Source organism: Glandiceps talaboti, chromosome 9 (assembly GCF_964340395.1).
Source record: "Glandiceps talaboti chromosome 9, keGlaTala1.1, whole genome shotgun sequence".
In the NCBI taxonomy this organism is placed as follows: domain Eukaryota; kingdom Metazoa; phylum Hemichordata; class Enteropneusta; family Spengelidae; genus Glandiceps; species Glandiceps talaboti.
This window is the reverse complement of record NC_135557.1, coordinates 20,526,225-20,538,192: the sequence shown is the minus strand read 5'-3', so window position 1 is coordinate 20,538,192 and position 11,968 is coordinate 20,526,225. Positions and strand designations below refer to the sequence as shown.

Sequence of the window (11,968 nt, the reverse complement as noted above, 5' to 3'; positions counted from 1 at the left end):
CTTATAACCCTGAAAATTTCCCTCGCAAACACAAACAGGACCATGTATGGACTGAAGACATGTTCTATGTAGTCCTGTACTATAGCTCTTTTTGAAGAAGCTTGCCCAAGCTATTAAATAAATTATTAAGATCAGTGAGCCTGATCACAAGGTTTCATGTTGAGATAAACACAATAAAGATAACACACAGACATAACTTACACTTTATTTAATTAATGATATAAACAGTAACAACATGCCCACTACTACAATTACAATACACACGCTGGTATAATTCCTTGAAGTTCAAACAAAATCCATGGTCGGCAACAACTGGACTATTTATTTCATGCAGTTACTGTTTATATCATTAACTAAATTAAGAGTCCACACTGTGTGATTGATGTTTTTGTAGTATCTTTTTTGTGTCTATCTCAAATGAAACCTTGTGATCACGCGCACTGATAGTTCGTTTAACAGCTTGGGCAAGCTTCTCTGAAAAGAAATGTAATATATTGAATGCATATAGCAATGATGTGTCAAATTATATAACCCCACTTATCGAACTAGAACTACACTGATGATGTACCAATTGTTAATTGCAATATTAGATAGCTTGCTCCTGACCCTGAACACAACACTAAACTGTGGTAATACACAAAGAGCTCCAATCGAGGTCAATCAAATGATGGTGATGTAACAACTATTGTGGTGAAAAAAAACCAATCGATATAATTATCGTGTTTACTGTCAGTGGTGAAAGTACGAGAAGAAGGAAAAGCTGTCAAGCAATTAGTAAATTAACATGTTGCCGTCCTGTCAATCTGCCATCTTGTACATAGACGAGCAGTCCACAGTCCAGAAGATACGACGTGTCATGTCACCCTATGAGGCACCACTTTAAAAGCAAAAGCTTGATTTCAGGCTGAATGACGTGACAACATGTACGGTACAACTGGCAAACAACACCTATTGATACGTTCCTGTACCAATACACAGTATCTCAAGTAGAACGACACTTGTTTTCATCTCAAATATCACCTTTCTTATACTCAGTAACAGCCGCAATTATACAGAAAGGTACTGACTAAAATCAATCCTCGGGCTATAAAAGTACTGTGTATTTTAGGAGTCCATATGCACCGTAAATGTCTCTCGTCATGCTAGCACTCCAGGTTCAGGTCGAAGGAATGAATACTAACGGGGAAGGGGTAATCAAGTTAACTGTAAATAGCTGACACAAAGACAACATGGCTTTACACAATTCTCATTTGCTACCTCAATAGTCAACAATGGCTTCTCGTTTCCTTTCATAGCAATTCAATAGACACATACTTAATATATTCTATACAATAGCTCTTCGTTGTCGATGGCAACAATCAACAAACTATTAACCTACAAAACGACAAATCCCATTGGCTATGCAAGGCCCTTAAGTAAAACAATAACTTTGAAAGAACCAATCATTTTGCTAAATACAAGAAGAACTTTCTTGGTAGCTTGAAAGGTTGAAAACGCATGCGTGATACCATTAGGAGCAAGACACTGACTCGGTGATATATTATGTGCCGCTATAGTAGGCAATGACAGCGTTGTTAAGAGAGGAACTATGTACAATTACACGACTGACAGCAGTGTGATTTATGACTCACAACCACATTGATGAAGATACTGAGTGTGTTTGTTTCCACGGTGACTATAAGAAGATGATATCGGTCTAATATAAGGTAAGTTAACTTGTGACGCTACTAGTCTTACACAGCATGTCATTGTATTTACTTTAAACACTTGATCTTGTTGTGTCAAGTTAAAATATAAATAGGTCTGACATATTGAATCGTTTAGTATGTCTTTCTTGATAAACCATATTTGAAAAACGTCAATGAATGACTCTTACAGGGATACAGTAGTTTTATTTAAAAGGGAAATACTTCAATCCCAAGTCTTCACATTAGTACTATCTTAATAAGGATAACATTGGATCATTCATTTGGTCTGGGCAAACCTTTTTTTATATAGTTCTGCCGTATAACCATATTTCACACCTACATTTGTATTTTAAACCTAAATGTTAATCCATATCCGAATTGAGCCTTGAGCAATATTATCTCTTAAACGTAACCTTAGAAATAGTATTATATTAAATATTTATGACGTATTTCAACACCTGAAACAACATACATCATGAATTGTACAAACAGTGGAAATTTGATTAGTGAAGAAAGTATATTTACTTCAAACTGCACTAGACATCACTGCATTTCTGATCTACAAAGCTACGGAGATCATTCACCCCTAATGCATCATTGATCCAAAACACTTTTTCCTTTCATTGCCACAATATCCAAGTTTGCTACAAAGACAATGTTTGTCTGGTTTACGTCAATATGACTAAAATAATAGAAGGTGGAGGTCAAAGTGAGGGTGTCTGTCAGTCATATCATAGACCGCCGTACACGTGCAGGGGCTGTGGTTAAATAAACCTAGCTATGAACTGAAATAGAGAACCGTAATTTAAGTGTCAAATATCGAGATATATAAAGTATATACGATTCAACCTTGTGACCATGTAATGTAGACGTGACCGATTTTTATATGTTTGAAATGAGTGCCACAAGTCCTAGTTCAGTAGATTAAGAATCCATTGGTTAACAAAGACACCAATTGCTCACACAGTGACTGTACAGGTGTTTTGGATCTCCTGACGTATATACTGTAGCAATCGTAGAGAATAAAACTGCAGAGTGGTGATGCATAACGAGTGCACTGAAACTGTATAATGGTACATAACGGTACACGTTAAGAAATCACCATCCACACTCAATGTCGTGATCAAAGTGCTGTACTGGTAAAGACCTATAAATTGGCACAAGGATCCGATATAATATACACTGTACTCTTAGGGACCATAACAGAATAGTCAAACTATATAAACATGTAATATTACGTGAACGTTGCTAACTACTGATGAAATAAATATGGAGTTACCAAACGGTTAAGTGGGGAAGTAATTTGTTACATTCAAAATGAAAAAAGGGACCCCATCCAAACCCCCGCCACGCTCATTTTTCTCAGAGGAACCATCATTTATAGATATTATGGTCATCGTGGAATAACGAAGAAACCCACACATTAAAACGAAATATATCTATTAACTATTGATTTCAAGATTACATTTCGGAAAAAAAAAATTAAATTTCATTTGAACAAGAAGTGGTTTTCAAATTTTTAGAATTTCTGTTTAGTTAGAATTTATACGTCTAGTCTAAATGTAAAAGAAAATAATAGGTGAGCTGAGTCACGTTTACATACTAGTAACAATAGATGTATTGTTATAATGTACAAGTACACCCTAGTCTTAATCCACTGTAGAACATGCAATGTAGCCATAGACGAGTGTTACTCTTTGGTATGTATACTGCCACAGGGTATAGTTACGTATATAGTCATCGGCAAATAAACGATTTAGCCTGTACTGAATAACGAACAATTGTAAGGATCATGTTCAATGATTCATTGGGAACTGGTACGTCCATTTCAACTTTCTCTGTGGTCACGTGTTGGTGTGATTAGTTATGAAGCCGAACAAACTAACAATTATTCAACATCTACAGAATTGAATTGATATTGTTAATAATTTAAAAGAATATTAATTGTAAAGTTTATAACACTAAAGCAATTCAGATAGAAAGAAGAACAGAGACAGAGACAGAGATCTAGACAGAGACAGAGACATATATGGCGAGAGGAGGCGACGAGAGAGGGGTGGATAGGAGGTAGGGTGGGCGGATGGATGGATGGACAGACAGATGGGCAAGCAAGCAAACAAACAAACGTACATACATTTGGAACAACTTGCTTCAACACATAATTAGCGCTACACCCACAAACATGTCAGAAATGGCCTTGAATAAACACTTAAGTAATCAGTTCCTGAAGTAGAACTATTATATTACATATCACTAGAACTAAAAATGACACTTCTACTATCGATCTAAACATTCGGGCATAGCAGAGTCAGCGTTCAGAATCAACATGTGGTAACATAAGAGGTGAGAGAGAGAGAGAGAGAGAGAGAGAGAGAGAGAGAGAGAGAGAGAGAGAGAGAGAGAGAGAGAGAGAGACAGACAGACAGACAGAGACAGAGACAGAGACAGAGACAGAGAGACAGACAGACAGACAGACAGACAGACAGACAGACAGACAGACAGACAGACAGTCAGGCACATAATGAGAGACATACAGAGAGACGTAGTAGCCGTTTATTAACATCGTACTGTGAATGTGGCTGATATTGTTAGCATAACGTAATCACTGTCTATCGCCGTAAGGTTTCCATCTCGCGTTGTCAAACCAGAGTCTATAATAGTCAATTTACGTAACTATAAAATGTCAAAAATTAGATCTTTTTATTCTTCGAAGCACTTTGTTTATAATAGCATCGTCTGAGTAGGGGATTGTCTGAATTGAATCAATGTCCCCTATTCCTCAGGAAAAACATGTACAAATAACTGACATTGCATGGAGTTGCACGGACAACTTACTATTACTATGCAATACCATATTTAGACAGTAGCCGTCATGATTCAATTATGAACAGGTATACATTGTAGTATTGGGTTTTGACATTACACAACAAAGGTGTATGTGATCATGTCGGCGAATATAATATAATATATAACAGTTTTTAGAAATAAAATAAACTGTGCGTTCATTAAGGGTTCGAAGATATGCTTAATTTCAACTCAGTCCTTGAAATATGATTCCCAATACACGACGACATATCGCTTTCTCAGATATGAAAACTCACATATAAAAACAGCCGTTCGAAATAACGCCATTAATATAATCACAACGGGTTGACACTAGTGATAACTGACAAGTATTTTCACACATGAATTTACAATCATATAACCCTTTCACACATTCAGTTTGTTCAACACCTTCGCTGATCCGGCTATGATTGCACTACATTTTGGATCACTGTGTAATAGTAATTAAATAAATGAAATGTGATGGAAACCCTCACAAACAGAAAAACGTACTCCCACGTTTGTACATATACAAAGAGCTAACATATTCTGTCGGTTTTTTTCCATTTACTACCAAACTAGAGACTGTAAAGTTTCAATTAGGTGGTACGATTTTGTTTACATATTATACAAACATACTGACAGTGCGCATGTTCATAAAATGTTACATTTGATATATTTGATCTCAATCTGTCCACATATCAAATCGTTGTATATTTGAATCGTCATTGTGTCATACGTCAGCTGTGTTTATTTTTGCTCACAGTGCGTTAAAGTGTATCATTTTATTCTGAACAAAAACACTGTATGAGACGTGAAAATATCGTGATGCCTCATTGAAACTCTAAAGTCTCTCTAGTTTGGTAGTAATAATTCTTTATTTGTATTCCCATCAATGCATGGAATAATTCTATATTATATAACAATCAACTCTTGATACACATCATCTACTAGAGAAGTGTTTTGGGACACAATAAACTCGCCCCATTTTTAGGTATGTGAGCTCACCTTATTTTTCATATTGGCATTGTGACCTACTTTCGACTGGATATTTTGTGAATACCTTTTACATCTCTCTCTCTCTCTCTCTCTCTCTCTCTCTCTCTCTCTCTCTCTCTCTCTCTCTCTCTCTCTCTCTCTCTCTCTCTCGTTTGTTCTTTTTTATTCACCTTTATATCAATGAATGCTTTATATTTATTTATTCTAAATCTATTACAGACTTGCTGACGATGAGAACAAACAATCTATATTGGTTTTACGTAACGTTCTGCTTGTGTTCCATCGGTAAGTTACAGACACCCTATGCTAGTATTAAGTAATATTAATAGTTTGCTTATGGCTTAATTTGGATGATATTTTGACCTATTCAAAAATATTTACGTTGACCGGGGTTTTTTCTTTTTAATTTCAACTGTGATTAGGTCGAATTTGTCTTTTTTAACAAAGTAATACCACAAGTTGAAACAATTTATTTCCGAGGCGCAGTTCACTTTAAATCTATAGTACAATCCATCTGAACTGTAGTCCGTATTTCACCAACGTTACTGTCTAATCCATATTTCAACAACGCCCTCTACGTTGAATTGATTTTAATGTCTTATTCATATTTTTCGATTCTGCAGTACATGGTGCTCAACGTTTCCAGACGGAACCAAGTGACACAACAGTCATAGTTGGTGACACTGCATTACTAGAATGTTCAGTTTTAGATAAGAAAGGTTTTGTAACATGGCTGAAAGACGGTCAACCTTTGAACTTTGACACCTTGATGAGTACCGCTGACGCTCGTTATACAATTGAAACACCTGAATCAGGAGTAGATTATCATTTACAAATCAGTGACGTCACATTTGATGATGCAGCTACTTACATATGTACAGTCACACAAGGTGGAGGCGATAGTTCGCTAGTATCACAGTCTGTTGAATTAACAGTTGTAGGTAAGTATTGCCATTCAACATATTTACTGGATCAGCTGAATTCAGTTTTACCCTTTAAAAATTTCAATCACTCGCGAAATATATTTATATGCCTTTACCAAGTCTGATTTGTATGGTGGCCCAGAAGTGTCAATGCTAAGATAAAAATGTCGAAGAAAAGTTGCTGTTGACAATTTATGCTTTAAGTCGTTCTTTTAAAGTTAGCAATGATACTTATGGGCCACCGTAGATTGTAACATTTCTTTACTTCATTTCATTGTGTATCCTTGCATGGTAGATGGAGATGGATTGTTTATAGCATGCGTATCAAGTGTACAAATATGCCCAGTTTGATTACTTTGGTCATCAACCCAGTATGTGTTGTCTCTCAGTGTAATTAATATGTAGCATAAGCTGTACACTTGACGTGTGACATACAGAAAGTGCTTTACTTCAGTGTTAAGGGTTGTAATCAGTACAGAAGTGGCACATTGTAACCTCATCATTTTAAATATAATTTACAATTGTGAATCTTCTTGCTAACTAGATCCAGTTTTCCAAAGCTTTGAAACAACTCCAAGTGATATTACACTATTAGTTGGTACGACTGCTCTCTTCGAGTGCCAAGTTAATGACAAAGTAGGGACAATCATTTGGTCTAAAGATGGCGAAGACCTCAGTAGTGATAGAACGATCACAGCTGATAACAGTCGACTTCGAATTCGAGGCACTGCTAATAATGGTGAATACAATTTAAGAATTCGTCCAACTGAGATTGGTGATGACGGGGAATATGCCTGTAGAGCTACAGCTTCGGGGGGCAGCGATGCCATAGGTCCTGCTACCGCCACACTCACGGTACTAGGTAAGAAAAAATATTTTCTTTATTCTTTTGTGTAAATTATATTGAGTATGAAGAATAAATCAAGTCCAAATCTGGCAAAAATATACTTTTATTAAAATCCGATATATAGGAAATATCTCATTCTAAGGATATTCGACCAACCTACAGAGGTCGAAAGCTAGTTGATTCTTTACTTATTCTGACTGCTTTAGTGTTACAACATTACATCTCATTAAATCCTGTATTTATAAATCTTAATGATTATACTGGCAATGCAGCAGTTATCTATATCTCTTACAAGGGAGCCTGCAGTAATTACAGGTGGAGGGGGAGGGGAATGACCGCTTCCGAATTTCATATGTCGCCCTCATCAACTCTCCTCATATTTATCGAAGGTTAATCCGTGTACGTAACAGATCTGTGTTACGCTTCAGAACAAAGAGTAAAAATGGAATTACAGATCCGCGACGTAGACAGTTTAACTGATTGCTACCTCAGCCATCAACTGAGTGTAAACTTAATTTCCTCTTACATCAATTTTCTCCCGAATAGAACCCCAGAGTCTCAGCGTGACACCAAGTGACGTATCAAGTATTATCGGGTCAACGGTGTTTTTAGAATGTACCGTCGATAATAAAGATGGCACACTGATTTGGTCCAAAGATGGCGAAGATATAAGTAGTGATAGCTCCATAATAGTTAGTAATAGCAGACTCCGTATACGTGGTAGTAACTCAAACGGCCAGTATAATCTACGAATAAGACCAGCTAGTCTCGATGACTCGGGTGTTTATGCTTGTAGAGTCACTGCTACAGATATAAACAGTGAAATAGGACCTGTAGAAGCTACACTTACAATTGAAGGTGAGATAATAAGTTGTAGTGTTTCATTCATCCAGATAATGGTTGCAAAATATCACAGAAATTTCAACAAAATTATTCTAGTTTTCTGCCGTTCGAAACATCACATCATATGTAAAAGATAACATGATTATGCAGAGGCTGACAGGAATGATTCAAGCCACAGTATTTGTCAATAATTCGACACAACAAGGAACATGAAATACGTGTAGATATATACAGAAATGCGACGTGTTCAAATTGCAGTTTGAACTTTATAGAGTTTAATAAGTTTTGTTTCCTCACCAAATCACCAACGCTTTGCCATACCACTACCATTAACATTCTTCCGTTCATACGTTTCTCTAAACACCACAGAAAGGCAAATCTTCACTGATGAACCTTCAGACACCTCGGCACTCATAGGCGATACGGTAACTCTGATCTGTTCTATCAGCAATAAACATGGCATTGTCTCATGGAAGAAAGATGGAAGTATTATCAGTGAAGATTCGACAATTACAACATCAGATTCACGTTTTAGTATCATCAGTAACACAGATGAAGATTATTACCTGCAAATAGAGGATGTGAATTTGGATGACGGTGGGGAATACGAGTGTTATGTATCTAGTGCTGATAATGGTGATACAGCTACATCTACAGACATAGCTACACTGACAGTGAGAGGTAAGATAACACGAATGCATTTGCTACTAAATCTCAATAATTTCAATAATCACATTTAAATAGTCCGGTGTCAGTTTTATTACACAGTGCTTTGATTTTTGATACATTTCATTTTGTGTAGTTAATGTGAATGATGGTATTTTATATCACGAATGATGTCATTATGTTATTCTCCTTACATCATCACACTATTATTAACATTCTGTTTGATTTGAGCTACATTGTATTCTATGTGTAGAGGTGGTAGTCATCATATACAGTACGTGGAAGGCTACTTGTCACTACTTACTATTCACTGCTTACTATTCACTGGCTCTGTTTGATACACCCACACAGAAACTGTACATAGTGCATTTTAAGATAGCAAGATTGAATGAATAGTTTCTTGCTACATTTTGTCTAAATGATGTGACCTAAAGTGCCACCATGCAAACATCAAAAAATGACGTCAAAACATTGGCACCAATATGTCTGCGTCTAGTTGCACTATGCTTAAATGGCTTACTTCATGCAGACTAAGTATAGCAGTAAGTTGTGAAATTGCTATCTTGAAGTGTAGAATGTTTAGTTTCTCTTTGATTTATGTATGTTTATATCAAACAGAGCCATTGCACATAACCCACAACCCGTTGTATATAGTGTTCCCATTGTTACTTTTCACCAACAGAGTTGATGATGTGATCACGTGACAACAGATAACTCCACCTATCTCGACTGTAATTTGACTTCCATTCTTCCATTTTATCCATTCATTAATGCAGGAATCCAGAGTTTTAGAGTTACACCAAGTGATACGGCACTGATTGTCGGTTTAACAGCACTATTAGAATGTGCAGTCGATAACAAAGATGGAACACTGATTTGGTCCAAAGATGGCGAAGATATTAGCAGTGATACTTCAATTACTGTTAGTAATAGCCGACTAAGAATACGTGGTACAGCAGCTGACGGCGAGTACAATCTACGCATAAGACCTGCCAGTATTTCTGATTCAGGTGTCTATGCTTGTAGAGTCACTGCTACAGATGCTAATAGTCAACTTGGACCCGTTGAAGCTACAGTTACAATTGAAGGTGAGATAAGAATTTGATGGTGTGTTATAAATTGGAATTTAGATGGCCCTAGTTAATTCAGTGTTGCTTATGACCAGACCCACCCTATATTTCTTAAATATCAAGGAATAATAAAAACATTGAAACTCTCAGGAAAAATCACGACAGGATGGCGACCCATGATTGAGTATCTAAGTGAAATCATGGTTTATTGCTGAAATTCGGAAACTTTAATATAACACATGGCTTAAAGGTGCCTTGTTCCTTTAATTGTCATTACCAAGTCATTTAGAATGTTGGAGTACGATTATGAATTAAAGGTATCACAACTGTTGTTATTGATGTTATGATAGAAAACATAGACATAGCTAAAGCCCTTCTTAGAGCTTTAAACATTAAAATATCTTTTCCCACTAATTGTCAATTCTATTCATGCCACCATCTATAGATACTTTGCAATCGTCCATTCACGTTTTTCTATATATTATTACAGATCGACAGACCTTCACTGCTGAACCTTCAGACACCTCGGCACTTGCAGGCGACACAGTAGCTCTGGTCTGTTCTATCACCAATAAACACGGCATTGTCTCATGGAAGAAAAATGGAAGTATTATCAGTGAAGATTCGACAATTACAACATCAGATCCACGTTTTAGTATCATCAGTAGCACAGATGAAGATTATTACCTGCAAATAGAGGATGTGAATTTGGATGACGGTGGAGAATACGAGTGTTATGTATCTAGTGCTGATAATGGTGATACGGCTACATCTACAGACATAGCTACACTAACAGTCAAAGGTGAGATATCAAGCGAGTCTCCTGACAGACACGTTGGGTATAGAATTTGCTGCTGACAAGCTCTTGTCATAGAACACTCCGTCTTGATTTGGTTTGAACTACATTGTTATTCACTATTATTTGCTATAAAAAATGTTATTCTATAAATGTTGTTGCTTTCAACGCCACCACCACCACCACCACCACCCCTACTTGTTGCTTGCTTATGACGTCATAATGTTTATCTTGCCTGACATGCCGTGAAGTCATCTCATAATTTGTCAACTCTTATAATGTTCCCATCGTTACTGTTACCTAGGGTATTGCCAGTGCTGACCTACAAAGTTCATAATGTGACCACGTGACAAAAGATAACTCCATCCATCCCGACTGTAATTTGACTTCCATTTTTCCATTTTATTCATTCATTAATGCAGAAATCCAGAGTTTTAGAGTTACACCAAGTGACCTGGAAAAGGTTATCGATTCTACAGTGCTGTTGGAGTGTGCAATAGATAACAAAGATGGCACAGTGATTTGGTCCAAAGATGGCGAAGATATTAGTAGCGATAGTACCATAACTATATCAGACAGTAGATTCGGTATTAATGGTACGACACCAGACGGCGAGTACAATTTACAAATACGACCTGCCAGTGTTGACGATTCAGGTCTCTATGCTTGTAGAGTCACTGCTACAGATGTGAATAGTCAACTGGGACCGGTTGAAGTTACTCTTACGATTGAAGGTGAGAAAGTATGACATGAAATCATCCATCAATCAAATTAGTTCTTCACCATTGCTAAGAATAGATCACCACACGGAAACAGCCAGGAGTTGAATCACAGCTTTTCACTTAATCATTTGAATCATAGCAGATTGCATAAGAACATTCTTTTGTTCTGGACAAACATTTGCTATAGCTCTAGGTCTACCAGAGAACTTGTTTGCACACAAAGAACATCCTGCTTTACTCTTAAATGTTTATTGTCTATCTCATTTCTACAGATCTACAGAGCTTTACAGCTGAACCTTCTAACTCCACCGTTGTCGAAGGCGACACGACAACTCTGATCTGCTCTATCAGCAATAAACACGGCATTGTCTCATGGAAGAAAGATGGAAGTATTATCAGTGAAGATTCGGCGATTACAACATCAGATTCACGTTTAAGTATTATCAGTAACACAGATGAAGATTATTACCTGCAAATAGAGGATGTGAATTTGGATGACGGTGGAGAATACGAGTGTTATGTATCTAGTGCTGATAATGGTGATACGGCTATATCTACAGAAACGGTTACACTTATCGTGTATGGTACGTA

At 36.7% G+C, this 11,968-nt stretch overlaps 1 protein-coding gene across 1 annotated transcript in view; it reads left to right on the top strand.

Annotated features, from left to right (window-relative positions):
- The first annotated feature begins 2,366 nt into the window (after positions 1–2,366).
- Positions 2,367–11,968, top strand: part of LOC144439941 (obscurin-like) — a 34,415-nt gene continuing 24,813 nt past the window's right edge. The window contains exons 1-9 of the mRNA XM_078129174.1: positions 2,367–2,397; positions 6,134–6,451; positions 6,978–7,295; positions 7,827–8,138; positions 8,493–8,804; positions 9,566–9,877; positions 10,350–10,661; positions 11,078–11,389; positions 11,650–11,961. Of these exons, the coding sequence (XP_077985300.1) occupies positions 2,367–2,397; positions 6,134–6,451; positions 6,978–7,295; positions 7,827–8,138; positions 8,493–8,804; positions 9,566–9,877; positions 10,350–10,661; positions 11,078–11,389; positions 11,650–11,961 (2,539 nt within the window). The remainder of the gene's footprint in view (positions 2,398–6,133; positions 6,452–6,977; positions 7,296–7,826; positions 8,139–8,492; positions 8,805–9,565; positions 9,878–10,349; positions 10,662–11,077; positions 11,390–11,649; positions 11,962–11,968) is intronic.